This window comes from Triturus cristatus, chromosome 4_2, assembly GCF_964204655.1.
Source record: "Triturus cristatus chromosome 4_2, aTriCri1.1, whole genome shotgun sequence".
NCBI lineage: Eukaryota > Metazoa > Chordata > Amphibia > Caudata > Salamandridae > Triturus > Triturus cristatus.
Window position 1 is genome coordinate 736549057 of NC_140586.1, and position 21123 is coordinate 736570179.

General features: G+C 48.1%; 1 protein-coding gene across 12 annotated transcripts in view; it reads right to left on the bottom strand.

Annotated features, from left to right (window-relative positions):
• OSBPL9 (oxysterol binding protein like 9) overlaps positions 1-21123 on the bottom strand; it is a 1355357-nt gene that overhangs the window by 110195 nt on the left and 1224039 nt on the right. For all 12 annotated transcript variants that reach the window (XM_085602637.1, XM_085602632.1, XM_085602635.1 and 9 more), the window contains 2 exons: positions 14804-14882; positions 14321-14412 (listed from right to left, as the gene is read on the bottom strand). In XM_085602637.1, the coding sequence (XP_085458763.1) occupies positions 14321-14412; positions 14804-14882 (171 nt within the window). The remainder of the gene's footprint in view (positions 1-14320; positions 14413-14803; positions 14883-21123) is intronic.

Below are 21123 nucleotides of genomic sequence, written 5' to 3' on the forward strand. Positions count from 1 at the left end.
GCCAGCTGTGATACCATATATAATCCCTTGAATACCAAATGAAAGGACACCACAACAGATATATATATATAAAATAAAGTGTATTTATTCTAGTCAAACCCTCAGCACTCTTTATGAGATTAGAGGTAAGTACAACACAGTCTTATTTAAGCATACATTAAGTCACACAGGTAAGTAATACAGTTAGGCCCTAGGGGCCACACAAACCATATATTAAGTAAGTGGTATAAGGACCACTGTCACGGAAATAGGATAGGCCTAGGGAATCGCTGGGGCTACACTACACTAGCAACAGTTAGGAAGTGGGAGGCCCACGGGATTCAGGTGCAGAGTGGAAAAACTCACGCGTAATGCGTAAAAGTCGATAGAAATAGTAGTGGTTAGCAATTAACAGTTTAAGGACACTTCTGAAGCAGCTAGAGAGTCGAGACTCGGAAACTAGACCCTAGGATAGTCACTACCCTTGTGAGCACCAAAGTACCCAAGTTACCTAGCCCACAGGCTGCGGGTGCATAGGTGTGAACTTGCGTCGGGTTTCGTCGTGGACTTCTATGGATGCCTGAAGGAAAGTTGCTGACAGGCAGTCAGTGAAGAGTGTCCGGTGGATCCCAAGGCTGGGATCAAGAAGAGAGGAGACCTGCAAGCAGAAGGGACAGAGTCAAGGTCACTAGCCAGTGACCACGTGGAACCAGGAAGGAACCAGGCGATGTCGTGAAGATTGCAGGTGAAGGTGAAGCTTGTCGCTGCAGCCACGAGGACCAGGGAACGCCGAGGACGACCGGGACCAGGAGGCGAGCTGTCCCACGAAGGCTCTTGCTGTCGGCGGCGTCGAAGTTGGACTAGGACTCACCAAGCCTTGGCAAGCGGAACCCACGAAGAACGGAGGACTTGCTTCTGGTGCAGAGCAGGAAGGTCTGGGGTGCTTCTCTTTTGCAAGGAAGCGGGAGCCAGTCTGGAGGAGCCAAACGAGCGGTGAAGATTTCTGGATGCGTCGTCACAAAGGCCACTAGCCAACGGGCAAGCAACCGGACAGACGCGGCAAGCAGGAAAATGCAGAAGGGCCCCACGCAGGACTCGTGGAGTGTGGGGGGCTGATCTTCGGTGCAGATGGTGCTTGGGGTTGGGGCTTCTCAATCCCCGGTGCACAACTTCGAGGGTGCCTCAGAAGCTGCGCTGGAAGATACTAGCCACTTTTCCCAGGTAGCCGGTCCCACGTCTCTCGTCGCCTCCACGGATCTCAGCTCGGCGGTGGATGTGGATCAGGGTCGGAGAAGTCTGGAAGTCAAGGCTCTGGTCGGGCTCTGCAGTCGGTCCCTCGTAGAACTTCAGCAAAGCAAAGGGTAGTCTCTTGATGGTGCCTGTTTGCACAGGGTAGCCACTCCTTGGCCACAAGGGAAATTCTTCAGTCTTCTTCTTTCGTCGAATGTCGAAGGTCCAGAGTTTCTGTTCAAGTTGCAGGTTCAGGATAATCTAATCTCCTGGGGCCCAGCTACCACTCTTATACTAATCTGGGGGGCTGGGTTACCTGCTAGGTCACGCCTTATGGGTGGGACCTAGGAGGGGGGTGGTTACACCCCCTTCCCTTTGTCCAGTTTCGCGCCAGGACTGGGGCTGGAGTGCCCCAGCACCGGTTTGAACTGGACTATGCACGGGACACCTTGTGTGCCCCAGGCATGTCTCATTCTTTTCATCCCTCCCTGCCCCAATACACTAAGGCCTGTCTGGGGTGGTGCTCCCAAGGCAGGAAACCTATTGTCCAAGCCTCCCTTGCCGGGATCACTCCCAGCAGCAGGAGGTCAGACTCGTGTCTGTGGCAGCAGCATCCATTTTGTGATGCTGGGGCTCTGGTTAACTTTAACCGGGTAAGTAGGTTACAACATGTCTTCTCCCTCTAGAAGGGAGGGATAATATCCTCAGCCCCAGAAATGGGATGGGGGTATTATTCCAAAGTGTTAGACACCTTACACGACATGTTTTGATAAAGCCAAACCATAGTTACCATAACCGTTTAAGATTATAAGGCACTTTAAGAGTATATGGTAGGCTATATCATACAACAGCTATAAGGACATGGTTCCGAAAGCTGCAGACAGGCTCAGCTCATGCTAGAGCACCATCTCACATGTTACCAAGCACTCTGCCTCCAGGATTGTTAAGGCCTGCCATAGGAGTGGCTGATAGGTACACATGTGTCTATATGTAAGTTAGGTATAGGAATACTACACCTAAGCAAGGAGTGATTACACAACCTTGCCCCAGCTGAGTGATCAGCCAGTTGTGTCAGAATGGAAGGCCAGGCCAGGGATGGCATAATACATGCTGCAGCCCATGGTAGGCCTAGGGTACACCTATGCCCTGGGTACCTAAGGTACACTGTACAGGGGCCAATAAGGTGATCCTATCCAAATGGGTTATGCACCTAAAGTACATAGTATCAATTTAGAGAGAGAACAGCAGGGCTGTGGGTCTGGTTAGCAGGCCCACAGCCACATCTAAGTCGAAAACCAGTAAAGCAAAAGCAAAAAGTGGGGGTGAACATAGAAAGCAGACCATACTCTCCTACACATAGCACACCTAAATACATTCTTCAATTCACTTAGCAATCCCTGGCCTTGAGATTGGTTTGCCCAGGTGTGGAGATGGGGAAGTAAAGAAAAATGTTTTTTTATTTTTTATTTTAATCTTGTCAACATAGTAAATCAAAGATCTCTTGAAAGCAATACAATGCAACACTTTTTGTGTCCTTTTGGACTAAAAAGAAAATGTAGGCAAGTCAACTGTTTGTTTTATTTGAAAAGGAGACATCACCATTGGCGGGAAACAGGGGTATATATGTAGGACTACTCTGCCCTTGTAAATCTGACTGTAAGGCTCTTCAACTGACAAGGATAGTAATTCAGTGACCATGGAAGGAGAAGAGATTCCTATTAGAAAGCTACCTTCCAAATGTGTGTTTCTAGCATACAGCAGTACAGAGGCTAAAACAGCGAACCCATTAGGCTAGTACAAACTGTTTAATCCTTCCATAAAACTTTAGTTATATGAACTCTAAATACAGCTGTATTCTGTGTACTTTGTAAATCGGTGGATTTGCTGTCAAAAGTACCTGACTGGTACTGTATACTAGCCCACTCTGCTGTAATGTTAAGAGATACTGAACAATATAAATTGGAGAAACTTGCAAAGGATTAACAGATAATCTAGAGAAATGACTGGTAGACATTTTCCATTTAGCAGCATCAATGATTATTCCTACAATGACGAGCTAGAACTACAAGAAAGGAACCTTTTCCTCTGCATCATAGGATCTTTAATGATAGTCATAAAGATTAGAATTAAGTCACTAGAAGGCAGCTGTTGCCCAGTGGGAGGAAAGAGAAAAATATTGACTGTACTTTGAAAATACATTCTCTATTTAAATAATTCCTCATGTTTTTCTGGCCCTTTCTAGCATCAGCCTGAGTTTCTGAATATAAACAGCAGTTTCATGTGAATGTGAGAACTGATTTTGATGGTGTTGCCTTGTAGATGACATCAATTAGTATATTTGTAATCCAAGCAGTTGTAGTAGCTTTCCCTATACTAGAGTGAGCATTACCCTTCCCTGAAAGACGTTTGTTTGTTACCTGGTGGCTTAAATAGATACGGGCTACTATCCAGGTAGCAATTAATTGCTAGGATGTGACTAAACCATGCCTGATTCGGCCATAACTAATAAATGAAAGGAGGGTAGTTCCGCTGATGTGGATGGACAGGGAAAGAAATTAGACAGATTATTATTTTGGAGAGCTCATCAGTTTTGAAAAACAATGTACAGCTCAGCTTCCAAGGTGGAGAAGGAGCTCTAACTGGAGGAAACACCATCTTGAGTTCTTCCAAAAGATCATTAATGACAGGAATTTAAAATGCGCATTGGCAAAGCCAATATGCTTTAGCCATGTTGTACACCAGTGTGGCTGCTGTTCAGCATTGCTAAACATTAGTGGGGTAACGGAGAGCGGCATGGAGTACAGTGGAGTGTTATGGAGTCGCGTGGAGTGGTGTAAAGTGTTGTGTAGGGTTTCATGGAGGGAGGAGGGTGTTGTAGAGAGAAAGGTCATAGAGTGAAGTAGATTGTAGTAGAGTGGAGTCGAATTTAATGGAGCAGAGTGTCGTAAAGAGGAGTTCAGTGGCCTTGAGTGAAGTGGCATAAAGTACAGTGGTGCAGATTAGATTGGAGTACAGTGCAATGCAGAGAGTGCATTGGTTTTGAGTAAAGTGGTACAGAGTGCATTGGTTTTGAGTAAAGTGGTGTAGAGTGCATTGGCATAGAGTTGAGTGATGCAGAGCAGAATGGCAGAGTAGAGTGCAGGGATGTAGAGCACAATGGTGTAGAGTGGGGCAGACTAGAGTGGCGTTGAGGTAAGTGTCGTAGAGTATAATGGAACAGCGCAGAGTGGTGCAAAGTAGAATAGAGGGGATTAAATAACAGTGAACGCAGAGGCAATGTTGTAGAGTGGTGAAGTGTGCAGTGGCTTAGAATGCTGCATAGAGTTAAGTGGCACAGAGTGAAGTATAGTGGTGTAGAGTGCTGAAGAGTGGCGTAGAGGAGAGTGGCATAGGGTGCAGTGGCGTAGAGTAGATTGCTTCAGAGTGGAGTAGAGAGAAGTAGTGTAGGATAGGGTGCAGTAGCATTGAGTAGGGGCATCGAGCACAGTGGCATAGAGTGGTGCAGAGTAGATTACTTTGGAGTAGGATGCAGTGGAGTACAACTGATTGTTTCAGAGTAGAGTGAAGTGGCATGGAGTAGTGCAGGGTAGAGTGCAGGGGTGTAGAGTAGAGTGGTGTGAAGTGCAGTGGTGTGGAATGCAGTGGTGCAGAGTACATTAAAGTGCAGTGGCGTATATTGCAGTGGCACACAGCAAAGTGCAGTGGTGAAGAGCAAAGTGCAGTGGCGATGAGGAAAGTGGTGCAGAATGGCTTATATTGCAGTGGCGTAGAGTAGATTCTTTCAGAATAGAGTGGAGTGGTGCAGGGTAGAGTGCAGTGGCACACAGTAGAGGGCCGTGGAGTGGCACAGAGTGGAGCGGTACAGAGTGGAGTGGTTCAGAATAGAGTGCCCTAACCTGGAGTGGTGTAGAGTGCAATGCAGTGATGCACAGCAGATTAGAGTGGCATACGTAACACAGAGTGAAAAGGCATAGAGGGCAGTGGTGTAGAGTAGAATGATGCAGAGTAGAGTGCAGTGGTGCAGACTGCACTGGTGTCGAGTGGTGCAGAGTAAAGTGACAAAGTGAAATGGTGTAAGTAGAAAGGCACAGAGTGCAGTGTCGTACATTAGAATGTTGTAGAGTATAGTGGCATACAGTGCAGTGGTGCAGAGCAGATTGCCCCTGAGTGCAGTGGCGTAGATTTGCAGCAGTACACAACAGAGTGTACTAGCGTGACAAAGTGGTGCAGTGTAGAGAGCCGTGGCATAGTGAGCAGTTGTATGAGAAGAGCAGCCGAGTGAAGTGGTGGGCAGTGGTGTGGTGCAGAGTGGAGTAGGGCACAGTACAGTGGTGTGGAGTGATGTGAAGTGGAGTGATGCAGGGTGGAGTGGTGCAATTTAGAGTGCACTGGCATAGAGTGGTGCAGATCATAGTGCAGTGTTGCAGGACAGACGGTCATAGATTACAGTGGTGCAGAGTAGAGTAGTGTACGGTGCGGTGACAGAGTACAACAGCGAAGAGTGCAGTGGCGTGAAGTCGAGTACATTATAGCGATGTAGAGTGCAGTGGTGCAGACTAGATTGGTGTAGAGTGCATTGGTTTTGAATAAAGTGTTGCAGAGTGCACTGGGGTAGATTCCAGTGATGCAGAGTAGAGTGCAATGGCCCGAGTACAGTGGTGCTGAGTGCAGTGACAGAGTAGATTAGAGTGCTACTTGGTGGAGTACAGTGGCATACAGTGCAGAGTATACTTGATTAGCGTAGAGTGGATTGGCATAGAGTGGATTGGCATAGAGTGCACAGGTGCAGAGTGGCGTGATGCAGAGGAGAGTGCAGTGGCAGAGTGCAGTGTTGTCGAATAGAGTGGAGTAGCGTAGAGTACAGTCGCAAGGTGTAGGAGGCTGGCTTAGTATATGGTGCACATTTATTTAAGCGATGAAACCCTCATGGTGATTTTAGTGGTCTTTGAGAACCATAAAAAGCTCTCAAACTGGAAGATGTCGAGAGCAGGCTTCTGGCTTATCTTGAAGGAGTGTTAAGCAGCTTGTTTTACAGTTTAATCTTATAGTGTAGGTTTTCGGGATACCGGAGGGCAAGGAGGGCTCGGATTCCCGAAAATATATGGTACAACTATTCAGAAGGGCCTTCCCGGATGTGAATGGTTGGGACTGGGATTCGCAAATACAACGTGCCCACCGGTTCCCTTTCGCTTGCAATGTCTCTGGCCCTAAAAGCTTAGAGCCTTGATCCTTGCTGATATACATCAGAAATTTCCTTCTTCGACAAGCTATTTCTTTATGGGCCTGACTAACATCCCCGGCCTCAATAGACGGCATGACAATAGAAGTTTCAGCAATTTATAGACCCATTCAAGGCAGCTGGTGAACAAGGTTTTTTACAGGAACCTGCTCGTCTCAAGATTGTGATGGATGGACGTGTCCAGATGTGCTTCTCTGAAGAAGATGCAGCACAGGCACTTGCTCGACTAAAGGAGACAAAGAACTAGCATGGTTAATACTTTATATACTTTCTATTGCTTTTTTAACCTCAATTTTATTTCCTTTTTCTTTTTTTTTCATAAGTGGTTGGTGGCGGCGGGGTTGGGTTGGTGTGGGTAGGCAGGGGCTCTCTACGGGCCTTCTTTTTTCCATCAATGACACCTGGGTGGAGGGTTCTGGGGGGGTGTTGGAGGTACTTGGGGTGGCTCTAAGACAATCTTTTTGGAGTGCTCCCTGGCTGCAGGCTGGCTTAGCTGCAGGGGGTTGTGGGAGGGAGGGGGGGTTATTGGTCATAACTTATGGATCTCATACAGGCTGAATGTTGAGTTTACTACAGGATATTTTATGCCTATGCTGAGATACCAAGACACAGGAATTCAGCCATTTTTCTGGCTTACAGATGGCTAAGGCTGTGCGGATTCAATGCATGTGTTGGAATGTCGCAGGGATTAATGCATGGGTCAAGTGACAACTGGTCCTGGAGGAGATTGGTTATTATAAACCAGATTTGGTGGCACTAACCGAGACGCACTTGGCATATGAGGATAGAGCCCTTTGAGGCAGCTGAATTTTAATATAGTCACCTCTACATCTCAGACTACATCGATTTGGGGGGTAGCTCTCCTTTCCTCTAAAAAATGTGATGGCCAAGTTTTAAAAACAGCAGCTGATCATAGGGGTAGATGGGTATTGGCACAACTTATGTTATATTCTTTTAACTTTGTGATCTGTGATGTTTACGGCCCAAATATTGACGACCCTGACATTTTTTATTCACTTTCATTGGAATTATTGAATTTGGAGGGAGAATTGATTTTAATGGGAGACTTCAACTTTGTTATGAATTAGGGCATTGATTCTACCAATAGCAGGGTGACTTCTCGTAAACCAGAACTAGGACTTCCTTAAATGACTTGATTAAGCAGTATCTTATTTGTGATGCTTAGCGGACTCTTTATCCATTACACCCCGGCTATATATATTGCTCTTACCCGCACAACCAATACTCAAGAATAGACATGGTTTTTACTAAACGTACTCTGCTAGATAATATGCAGATGTCGGTGTGTCTGAGGATAGTGTCGGACCACAACCCAATTCATTTTCATTTTTCACCTGATTTGAAGTGGGATAAGCTTGAAAGTCCTAGGTTCACCTTCCCCCGGCATCTATTAACTCATTCCGAATATATACAGACCTCCTCAAGTTTACTTAGGAAGTTCTTCTCTAGTAACAGAGGATCCGCTTGCCCTACAATAGTGTGGGATACTATGAAAGCCTAAGTCCGTGGTATAACGTTACAATATGTAACGAAACAAAATAGAGCAGCAATTGCAGAAGCAAACACTCTTCGGCAAACAGTCCGCCAACTAGAGATACAACATGCCCATGGAATTACCCAGAGCGCTACAGATGAACAGCAAATATTCTGCCAACTGTTAGATATTCGATCTCAGGTTTGACGCAGATTGAAAGAACAGGTAGAGGCCAAATATTGTAAACATTGACAGCTTCAATATGAATATGGGGAAAGGGTAGGTCGAGTTTTAGCATATCAAATTGCTGAAAAACAAGCTAAGAGTAAAATTCAGGTCATCAAGGGGTTGGATGGTAAGCTCCACACAAAACATCCAAACTTATCTTGGAGCAATAATCTGGGTTTTATTGTAAACTCTATAGTCAGTCACAGCTGTGTGATCAGCTCAAGTGTTGGGAATATATCCAACAGTGTCATTTACCCTTCCTTGTGGCGGAGCAGACATCTAACCTACAGATAATCAGTCAAGAAAAACTTTATTTGGTTTTTACTACCATAAATCATAGTACTAAAAAATTGGTTAAAAGACAATTACGAAAATTTAAAATAGTTACATTAAAAAGATTGTTCATTTATAAAACAAAATTACGATTCACACAAAATTTTCAACTAATTTATAACCTGATTCATTTAGTATTGTCCACTATCCGTAAAAGTGTATCAATCAAGGTGAGAAACTTAGCCCCTCGACAGATTAAAATGGTTGATGTTCCCCCCATCCAACAGGTTACAGTTTGTCTACAGGTACGAATATTAAGATCTTTTAACATGGGTTTTAAAAGTCTCCTTCGTGCTTCTTTCACTGTAGGGTAGACACACATCAAATGGCATAAAGATTCGTTGTGATATCCACATAAACGGCAATTTGCGTTTAGGTGTTTTCCTTTCCATGTGTGTTGCAAATCCTTGGTTTCATATCCCCCAAACCGGTACAGCAGGAAACTCTTTTTTAAAACCAATCGAAAGTGAGCCTCTAAATAAGATTTCGGTTTTGGTTTAATGTAAGAATTTATGACTGTCCAAGAGTGTTTGCGTTTTACCAGTAATTTTTTATCTTCAAAAAAGGACAGATTTTTTGCGGCACTGTTGCACTACAGATAGGAATCTCTAGTCTGAAAGTCGAAGGAGCACTCAGGGCTCTACCCTTGGAATACAACTAACATTGTGGTCTTTTTAAAAAAAAAAAGACAAGCCGGCGGACGATCTGGGTTCTTACAGGGCCATTTAGCTGATTAATACAGAAGGCAAGTGGTTTGCGAAAATTTTAGCTTGTTGGCTCGCCCCATTGATCTCTGGTCTAGTATCCCCACAGCAACATGGATTTATTCCGGGTAGAGATACTACGGAACATATCTATACAGCAATTACAGCATTTGGTATCGCCGGTAAATGCAATTTGAATATGGGTATGATACTACTTGATGCTGAGATGGCATTTGACTGGGTGGCCTGGGGTTGCTTATGGATCAGGCTGTCTGTCTTTGATATAGGCGACAAATTTACTAAAATTATCCAGGTCCTTTATACAAACCCATATGCCCGGGTCTCATATGCTGGCAGTTACACTGAGCATTTTTGCATCTACCTTGGGACAAGACAGGGGTGTCCACTTTCGCCCCTTCTTTTCGCCCTTTATATTGAGCCCTATCTACAATCTCTTTTTAGGAATGCAGACGTACAGCCATGGGTCTATGCTGAGGGACAACTTAAACTTACCGCTTATGCGGACAGTGTGGCAATTTTCTCCTCCAATCCGGCACTAGCTGTTTCCCAGATTTTTCATAAAGCATGTATTTTCGGGAAATTCTCTGGTTACAAGTTAAATATAGGCAAAACACAGGCCTTTTGAATTTTAACTCTGAATCTCCTATTCAGTGGGCTACCACTTCAGCGGTTTATTTAGGCATTAAGATATGCCCTTTGGTCTCAAATATAGTTAAAACTAATTATGAAACTTTACTATCGGCCACTATTATTAAATAAAAATCATGGAATAAGCTATCGCTCACGATTTCTGGGCGAGTTAATATTATAAAAATGTAAATCGTCCCAAAGTTTTTGTATTTGTTTCAAGCAATCCTGCTGAGGGTTCCGGATTATTCTTTTAGGTGCCTCAACGGTGCTATTAGTAGTTTCATCTGGGGATATTGGCGCGCTAGGCACACCACTCGACTTATGAAATCCCCCTATAAATTAGGGGGGCTTTCACTCCCAGGTTTTAAGCTCTACTTTTGGGCCGCTTTCACCGGCCGGGTGTGTAGTTTACTGGTGTACGGCGACTTTATTCAAATACCACTATACTATCGTCTTGCTCTAGGGGCAGAAGCTAGGCTTTTTTTTACCGCCGCCAGGATCCTAATTATTATAAGAGGGTACGGTTAAGGTACTGAAAGATATTATCTGTATATGGAAGGGACTTTGCAAGAAATAGTCCTTAGGGTTTCTTAATCAAGACACCCCATTTGGGATAACCCTGCCCTCTCTTCTGTTTCTGCCAATGTAACCTGAAGATTATGAAGACATTGTGGTGTTATAACAATGAGCCAACTATCTGACTCAAATGGGTTTAGATCCTTCTCAGATTTGCAAGCAGTCTATAAATTGCCTCATTATCCTATTTTTTAAATAGGGATTATATACGCATGGGACATGAAATGATGAGCAGCATTGACAGTTCAGAGTTCTCTGCATATTTCTTTACGCCAAACATGTATCAGGCATTGTCCCGCTCTGTTACAGATGACACCCAACAACTGGCAGTAAAATGGAGTAGGCTTCTGGCATCTAAGATATCGGCAGCCGAGGTTCAGCTGTCATTAGAACTGCTGGACCCCTCGGTCCAAACTGTGAATCTCAAGCTGCGGCACTGGTGTACGGTTTGTCTTTTATATTACACTTCGGATGTAATTCTAAAATGAGGAGCAACACCGTCAATAGACAGGACAGCTAGAACTAGGTACCCTAAGTGCGACCTCCTGGGCGCCGATGCCCTGCACATATTTGCGCTCTGCCCGGGCTTGGAAAAATTCTGGAAAGGGGTGATAGAATATATGTAATAAGGTTTGGGCTTTTCAAAACAACTGACACCCAAGGAGATAATGATAGGTCTTAAATATGATTGTATAGGAGGTTTACAGCAATCGGTCACAATTATGTTACGTCTGCCCGACTCTGTATCGCCAGAGCATGGATTCTAGAGAATGCCCCATATGCTTTAGAATGGCGCACACTTCGTTATCAAATATACAAGTTAGAGCTTGTACTGGGCTAAGGCAAGAGGCCCTTCCACGGTGCTAAAAGCTCTTGGGCTCTTTTGTTTTTTATGTCCGCAGTTTATACTTAGTTATACTATTAATATTTCTATCCTATGTGATACTTCAGGGATTTTCTTCTGGCATGAATTAATATTGGCCATTAAATGGACATATGTATATTTATTCCTGTTAATTGGTATGGATGGTTGCACTGTGTACTTAACTTTTTTCTGCCCTCTGTTGGTGCTATACTGTATGAATTGTGCAGATGTATTAATTTATGCTTTGACCCCCCAAAAAAAGACACATTTAGGGAGGAAGCACAGTGACTGGGGTTTTGATTAGTAGGATCCCAGTCAGACTAGTCAGAAAACAGAATTACACCAGCAAAAATGTGGGGATAACCAAGAAAGCAGATCATACTTTCCTACAGCTTAAAACTGCACAAGAAATCCCCTATTGGAAACACCCCCACCCTGCACTGTAGGTCTAAAACTACCCACATCCCCAATTTGCAGGGCACCTTTCGCCCAACTGTTATCATCACAGTGCACTGGGGTGAGCTAGCACTGCCATATCTAGACAGATATCGCCCCCGTACGTATCTGAAGTCTATTGTATATCCATTTGTGTATCGTAGAGACAGTCTCATCACTTACGTGACCTTCAAATGGAGAGAAGACCTGAGGTAGATCCCCAGTCCATGACGCCCATGGGGCCTCCGAGGCCTTGTGTCCGATATGGTCCTCCTCTGCAATTGTGTCGACCTCAAGTGGAGTACGTTGCTCCCTCACCGCCAAAACATGTCTATTAAGGCGGGCTTGGAGGGCGAACGTACGGGAAGGTTCTTTCACCTGATGCGTCTTAGTGCAGCTTGCGGGGGGAGCCCCCTCTCCAATCGCCACGTCGTCACTGCCGCATGCGCTACGATTGCTATTGTCACATTGTTGCACATTTGTTGACATTAAGGCCAGCCCCACACAACCACTGGCGCTGTAAAGCACCACGACCAGCCATTATCCAACACCCGGAGTTTGGCTGGGAATAACCTCATGTACTTGAAACTTTCAGCACGTAGTGCTCTCTTGACCTCCTTGAAGGTGAGCCGTTGGCGTTGCACCTGGAGGGCAAAGTCTGAAAAGAACCAGATTGCTGAATTTCCATAGGCAGATCTCCCTGGAGCGAGCAGCTTGCTATATGTCATCTAGGTCACGGTAATCAAGGATTCTGGCAATTATAGTTCGGGGGCAGGGGGAAACCACTGGGTTTTGGCGGTGGTATTGGTGAGCCCTCTCTCCAGAAAGACGTCCATGCTAGGTCCCACCACTCCTTTGTCCCCCACCACTCTTAGGTAATTTCAATAAGCTCTACCTTCCTGGTCTTCCAGCTTCGTGGCCATCATCTTGTTCTGGTGGAAAGATTGCTGCACCCGTTCTTCCATTTTGCTGGTGGTAGATTGGAGTTCATTAATGTTTGTCTCCGCAATGGTGACCTTCTCTGATGCCTTGTTCATGTCTGTGGGGAGGAGGTTTACCTCTATGGTCACCATGTCCATTTTGGACTAAAGAGTCTTTCTCAAGTCATGAATGGCCGCCATTATTTCCCCAAGCGAGAGCTCCACCACATCCTGGCCTCCTGGTGCCGCCGCACCCTCCACCATCGACTGCCTAGGCACCGCGTATTGATCAAGTTTGTTGGCCTGGGATGGGGCGCTCCCTTAGGCCGCATTTTGACCACCCTGGGGAGAGCTCCCGTGCCCCTACTCTTGTCCTTTTGTCTTTTTTGATGGGCACGCCGACAGGATGGGGGTGGGGCCTCCGCCGGGCCACCAGCTACCACTAGACCTAGATTCCTCCACCGGCCCACCTCCCCTGGGTCTCAGCGACATCAAACGGGTCCCCACCAGCAACAGCACACAAGTGGCAATCCGGACTCGATGCCCCTCGGGTGGTGGGGGAGGCGGGAGACGCCCCCAGTCTACCACCAGTTGTCTTCCCTGGGCACCGAAGCAGAGGCCAGACCCCCAGTTCCGCTGCACGCGACACTCCGTCTCCAGGCAGCAAGCCAATAGAGCGGACAACAGCACCATACACAACCCCTAAGGCTCTCCACCGGCCCGTTCCACCACTGGGATCTATAGATCACATCTACTTTCGGGGCAGGGGGTTAGGGAGGGGGAGGGGATGAAAGCTGGGTCCACTCACCGCCGGGTCCGTCTCCACAGTTCCCACTGTCAGGTTGGCCACTCTATCTTGTCCTCAGCGGCCTCTTTCACTCCCAGGTTGAGTGCCACAGTAGAAGCCAAAGAGTGCCACCGACACACAATGTGGGGAAGGGATTTAGGGGGTGAGGGTCTCCCGGGCTACCAAAGGATAGGCCATCCCCAGCCAGCAGAGGCCTCGTCTCAGCCTTCCTAGTGGGATCGTTGTTCCCGGTTCAAGACCAGTTCTGGAGGCTGCCACTGGATAGGATGGACACCCCGGTGTGCCCAGTCTGTCGGGTCGGGCAGATTCTGTACAGATAACAGGAAGATAAGCGGAGGCCGCTGCAGAGCTCTCAAACTATGCGGCCATCTTGGGCGATGCCAAGCCACGTCCCTTGAGTACATTTCTATTACCATTTTTAAAATGTATTTACAAACTCCATTGGAGATTATTAATGTTTCAACTCCCTTACAATTAACTCATATCTAACTCCAAGATCCAGCCCCTTCCGCTCCTTTTACAACTGCTCTCTTATGGCTGTAGCACTCCCCACACTAACATTTCATAGGATTTAATGTCACCCTTAGCCTATGGTGGTTTACTATTAGAGAATTATTCGATTGTTATAGTGGCCTACAGTTGACAGGGTAATGGGAGAAATGGATGAAGTGACAAAACTGATAAAGTCATTAAAATGTAAATTCATAATTGATTCTGTAATTTGTACGCTGGATAGTTACACAACAGACTTTATAAGAATAAAAGGTAAACATATAGGTGTTGTGTACTTGAACAATTATACTATATTGAGTATTTGAAAAACAGTTGATAATGAATTTTACTTATGTTTTTCTTACCTTCTAGATTCATACTCTTCCTGATCTTCCAATTTTCTAACTTTCTTCTTCACCATAGGCATTCTCTTGGTATCTATAAATACAGCACTCTCCTAAGTAAAAGCAAACAGATCATGATATTAATGGTGTTGATCATATTTATTTGGAAATGTGAAACATGATCCACAAAGTACAGACCCAAATTGTACATAGTTACATAACAATAGTAAGAGTGATTTAACCAGAGGAAATTAAGTTCTACAATAATAAAGCAGTCAACCTTTTCTTAGAGAAAAGGTGTATCACCGATTAAGAACAGAATGATTAAAGCATGGATACACCCTCTTTAATGTGTATAGACATGGGGATTAAACATAATAGGAAAGAGACACTTTAAGAGTTCCAGAACACTACCGACAAGTAAGTATAATATTAAAATATTAAAATGCAAACTTTCACCAAATGATAATATAATATAGGGATATAAAGAAAGAAATTGTTTACCCCAGTTGCATATTTTATGTCCATTACACCATTCCATTCTCCTTCAACTGAACAGAAGGCTTTCTTGTCATTAGGAGAACTGAGGAAACAAATTTGACATGTACTTTAAACCTATTTCTCAGGCACATCACTATGAACACAAACATACATAGAATAGATGTTAGGAAAAGACTGACACAAAATGCAACTACCGTTGCAAGTCTGTGAAACCTCGAGAAGAGTACCACTAGAAATAATAAAATGGAGTAGAAACTAAGCACAATTAAAGACATCGGAAAGTCTTGTGAACAGATTGCTAAGTCTACAGTTTTACCTATATGTTCTCAAAAGGTCAGTGGGATTTATTATAGCACCATAAATAACGACTGATGTCAGACTCATTTAATTGGTGCTGTTGAAATTGTGAAAAATGTAGACAGAGTATATGCATGGTAAAAATGTTTTTAAAAAAGCACAAAAAGTCAGGAAGTGGTATATCTGGATCCAGTCATTAGTCTAGCCAATATTAACATTCAGATTTGTACCAACTATCATAGAATTTAGCTTTAGAAAAAATGGCACACAGCACTTCAGTGGCTTTAATCATATGACCACTCCTTTCGAGCAAAGTCACTAAGAATGTATTAATATGTTCCAATTTAAAATCCCAGGATTATTGCATACTTTTGGAAAAGGTAACAATATAATCAATGAAACATTAGGTAGAAGAGTTTAACAGGTGCTGCCCTGTGACAGTCTTTCAGTTTTGACACATTTAAATGGCGCTATTTCTATTAGTTTGCTATTTCTAGCTACACTCATTCAGACAACATGGCAAACTGCTACAGAGAACCCGCCACACTGAACTATCTGTGTGTCATATAGAAAACAATGAGCAGTTTACCTAAGGGAAGAGGATGTGGCCTAACGGCTAGGTCGGTTGACCTCAAATCTGGTGAACTTGGTTCGAGGCTTAACAACGACGCTTAACATCCTGTGATTCTGGGCAAATCACTTAATCTCCCTGTGCCTAACAAGGGTGCGTGTGTAAAGCGCTCTGAATCAAGTTCGCGCTATATAAAACACAAGAAAAAGGGCTTTCTACAGACACTAAACATAGAGAAAGAACTCAAGCCCCCTCCAGAGCAACTTCACAGGGCATATTTACTCTTTGTTTTATTTTAGCCACTGTCATGGGCATTATCTTCGTTGAATACTTCTAGATTTAGCTAAGACGTTCTAACATGCTCGCCATATTTGCCCTGTAGGCAAATTATTGGCAGACCTATTCATTGGTGCAACTCCCAAATAGATAACTGAATGCATTTTGAAACTAGAAGAGGGAAATATGAACATTTGTTTCACTTTTGTTACCGTAGTTGGTTGAGATTGTTAGCATTCTATGCAAGTAGGCAAGACCTTCGCTCAGGGACACTCTTCAAAATAGAAGATTGTTGGACCCGGCCTCGTAGAATGGCCCGACGTGCCCCCGCACCACCGAAACCTGGTACCTGCAGCCCCAAGCACACGGCCCAGCCGACCCAGCCCACCAGGACACACGCACCGACCCGGACATCCCCGTCCATGGCCTCTCCCCTTTCGGCCACCCCGGGCCCGCGTGCCCACTTCATGCACCAAGATGGCCGCCCGGCCCCAGCGCGACCCGGGCCTAGAGGCGCCACTCCGGCTGGAGGACATCACGCTTCCAGGGGATGAGAGAGGGAGGAGCAGTTTCTATCGCACCTCTGAACTCCCCTGGGACGTTGGGTTTCGATCGGCCCTCCGGCCTCCCTGAGGGCTGGCTCCGTGCCTGCTGGGTGTCTGGGACTCCTCCCGACCCGGCCCTGAAAGGATCAAAAGACAATAGCAGGAAATCCCGACAAGCGACCCCCAGGTGACAAGACCCCTGCCTGCACAGACTCCGGACATCAAAGAGGGGTCGACCTATAACAAGGGGTGCTCTGGGTCTGTCCGCAGATTCGACGCTGGAACAACAAGAGCCTGCCGACGTGGTCGCGGCTCCTGAAACTTGGACCCTCCTGAGCCCTGCTGAGTGACTCGCGGCTCCCTGAAGATCATAAGACCTCCGAACTTGTACCTGAGCCTGCTGAGTGACTCGCGGCTCCCTGAAGATCGTAAGACCTCCGAACTTGTACCTGAGCCTGCTGAGTGACTCGCGGCTCCCTGAAGATCATAAGACCTCCGAACTTGTACCTGAGCCTGCTGAGTGACTCGCGGCTCCCTGAAGATCGTAAGACCTCCGAACTTGTGCCTGAGCCTGCTGAGTGACTCGCGGCTCCTTGAAGCTCGTAAGACCTCCGAACCTGTACCTGAGCCCGCTGAGTGACTCGCGGCTCCAACAGACTCTCATGGTCCCGCCGGACCCCGACTACAACAACGTATCCCCCAGCTCGAGGATTGTGAGCTGTGCGCCGGATACGTCCCGGCCTTGAACCTTTACCAGAGACTGTCCCGCTACCCCCTACCCCTTCCGAGACTCATTGAGCCCGTGCTCACCTTGTACATATTTGCAGTGATAACCTACTTGATAAAGATTGATTTCTAAGAATACCCGGTGTGGTCACTCTGTGTCGTGTGGTGCCAGAAGTACGATCCTAGATACGAGATTCTTCCCCCTGGGGAGTCTCCCGCCAGTGCCCGGCTACGATACTTCGAGGGTGGGTCTCAGGGTAGTCAGAACCCCTTCCAGGCTCCTCTGAGGTCGCCATCTAACATTGGTGGCAGCGATGGGATTCGGGCCCATCACCTAGAGATCGTACCGTGAACGACGGAAGCACTACCGACAAACATGGCAGAAGGAAGCGCCGTGAGCCCCGCAGAAACCAACGCCAACAGGGTGTTCCAGGTGGAGCATCTAGAAGAATACACACACAAAGAGCTAAAGCAATTTTGCAAAGAACTTAAAATCGCTACCACTGGTCTCAACACTAAAGAAGATTTGCAGAAAGCACTGAAAACTTGGGTGGAGACCGGGGCCTCCCGCCCAGAAGGCACGGGGGAGCGCCCCGACGAAGCCGAACCCCCCCAAAGTGAAAGCAGCAGCAATCAGGTGCGAGGCATCGTACCAGACGGGGGCCTATCCCCGGAAGAGCTCGCGGACAGAGAGAGAAGTCGCAATCATGAACTCGAGTTAGCCAAACTCAAAATCGAGGGCGAATTGAAGTTAGCGGAAAAAAAGCTAGCAGTAGAGCAAATGCGTGTACAAGGCGAACTAGAAGAAAAGAAGCTCCAACGGGAGCACGAAGGAAGGAAGCTCCAACTGGAGCACGAACGCAGCTTGAAGGAACTCGAGCTCAAGGCCAGAAACGAGGAAGGGAGGCCCCCAGGAAACCGAGAGACGGCCTCCCCAGCGGAACAGAAGGTCCACATCCCTAAGGATGTGGTCAAGGAATATTATAAAAACGATGACATTCAGCAATGGTTCAGGGCCTACGAGGTCGCCATGACCTCCCATCGGATCCCGCAGAAGGACTGGGGGGCGGGGTTGTGGGGGCGGTTTCTGAGCGAAGGAAGGGACACCCTGCTCGACCTACCCCTCTCCCTGCAGACCTCCTACAGCCACATGAAAGAGGCTCTACTCACAAGATACGGCCTCACCCCAGAAATGTACCGTCAGCGATTCCGGGACTGCAGGAAGATCCCGGGCACCACCTGGGTGGAGTATGTAAACTTTTTCAGTCGGGCCTTCGATGGGTGGATCAAGGGCAGCAAAGTCACCACCCTTGCCGAACTCACTGACCTCATGTTGTGGGAACACCTGGCTGCGAACTGCTTCATAGAACTACGTCAGCATCTGCTTGACAGCAAGCTCACAGATCCCCGGAAGCTAGCTGTGGAGGCCGACCGCTGGACCAACACCCGGGTCTCCCGGGGCATGGTAGGAGAGTACCCCCGAGCCAGTCAGGGACCACCCCGCCAGAGAGGGGGAGGGAACCAGGGAGGGCCGAGAGAGTCCCAGCCTAGCCCTCCGAAGACACAACCTCCACCTTTCCCGGCGCCCCCCCACCAGTGACAGGGCCCCCTGGAAGACGGGGACACCGGGTGACCGTCACATGTTTCCGCTGCCAGAAACCCGGGCACTACGCCAATGACCCAGAGTGCCCCATGGCCACCCAAGTCTCCCCTACCACCCCTGCGAGACAGATAGCCAACGTAGCCCTGGGGGAGGAGGTTGAGGAAGCCGAGGAGTGGGAACCCGCAGCGATGGCCCTAGTATCCCTGGGAGATAGGGAGATGATCCCTGGTAGCCTCCTACCCTCCAACACACAGAAATACGGGCAGCTCGTCAAAATCAATGGCCACCAAGTAGGGGCCCTGCGGGACACCGGGGCCAGTATCACCGGTGTCCTCAGGCACCTAGTCCCCGAGGAGCAGATCCTCCCCAACGTCTTTTGCCCCGTAATATCCGCAGACAATAGAGAAAGTATGTGTCAGGTAGCCCTGGTGCCGTTTGAGTGGGGAGGGGTGATAGGTAAACTCAAGGTGGCCGTAAGAACCTCCCAGCCGGTCGACTGCCTCTTGGGGAACGACCTGGAGAGTTCTCCCTGGAAGCACGTCGAGCGCAAGGCCCACCTAGGAATGATGGGACTCCCCGAGTGGGTGTGCGCCACCACCCGATCTATGTCGGCCCGACTCACTCCCCGGAGAGAAGTCGAAAGCACCCCGATTGAAGAGATCAGAACAGTCCCCGCCGAGGGTCCTCCCGTCCCCCCATCAGAAGGGTCCGTCGCCCGCGACGAACCCGTACCATCCGACCCCGCCCCGGTCCCCGAGTTGGGAGATCTACCCGAGTTGGCCGCCACCCGGGAAGAATTTTGCCGGGAGCAAGCCACTTGTCCTTCCCTGGTCGGGCTGCGGCGCCAGGCCGAGGGCCAAGCCGCAGGTGACCAGACCGGGACGCACCGAATCTATTGGGAAAATAACATCTTGTACAGTGAGCAGAAGTCGGTGGAGCTGGGATCCGGACGGGTACTGGTGGTACCCCTCCGCTTCCGAGACTTCCTCCTGGGCTTAGCCCATGACGTCCCCCTCGCCGGCCACCTGGGTCAGGACAAGACCTACAGCCGTCTTGTGACCCATTTTTACTGGCCTAGAATGAGAGCAGCGGTAGAAGCCCACTGCAAGTCCTGCCCCACGTGCCAGGCTAGTGGGAAGAGTGGGGGGAAGCGCAAGGCTCCCCTCCAACCCTTCCCGGTCGTCAGTACCCCTTTTGAACGAGTCGGAATCGACGTCGTGGGACCACTGGACCCCCCCACCTCCCAAGGTCACCGTTTCATCTTGGTCCTAGTGGACCACGCCACCCGCTATCCTGAGGCTATTCCCCTACGCACCATTACGGCCCCCGTGGTGGGCCGGGCCCTGATGGGGATCTTTTCCAGGGTGGGTTTTCCCCGCGAGGTCGTGAGCGATCGCGGCACTAATTTTATCTCGAAATATATGACGTCCCTGTGGCAACAATGTGGGGTGTCCTATAAGTTCACCACCCCGTACCATCCACAAGGGAACGGCCTAGTAGAAAGGTTTAATAGGACTTTGAAAGGGATGATCGCTGGCCTAGAAGAGCCCCTCCGGCGTAAGTGGGACGTCCTGCTCCCCTGCCTCTTGTTCGCTTACCGGGAGGTCCCCCAGAAGTCCTTAGGGTTTAGCCCATTTGAATTACTCTATGGGCACCCCGTCCGAGGTCCCCTCAGTTTGGTTAAGGAAGGGTTGGAGGCAGCACCCCAGACCACCCCCCGAGATGTGTTCCAGTACGTCCTGGCCCTCCGGAACCAGACCAGGAAGTTCCGAGAACTGGCCGAGGCCAACCTAGAGGCAAGTCAAGAAGAGATGAAGCGCTGGTACGACCAGAATGCCACTCTGGTCGAGTTCCAGCCGGGCCAGCAGGTGTGGGTCATGGCCCCCGTGAAGCCTGGCACCCTCCAGGACCGATGGACTGGGCCCTACAAAGTGGTTGAGCGGAAGAGTCAAGTCACATACTTGGTGGACGTCCAGTCGCCTCGGGATCCCCTCCGGGTCCTGCACGTGAACCGCCTCAAGCCTCACTTCGTGCGGACAGAACTGAGCCTCCTGCTGGCCACCGATGACGGGGACGAAGATGAGTCGGATCCCCTCCCGGACCTCCTGTGTGTCAAGGAGCAGGATGGCTCCGTGGAAGGAGTGAACCTCTCCCCAGCCCTCACTGCCCAGCAACAAGCGGACTGCCGCCAGCTCCTAAGACAATTTTCCGACCTCTTCTCCCTGACCCCCCGGGTCACCAACTGGTGTGTTCATGACGTGGACACCGGGGACAGCCCGCCGGTGAGACACCGAGCCTACCGGGT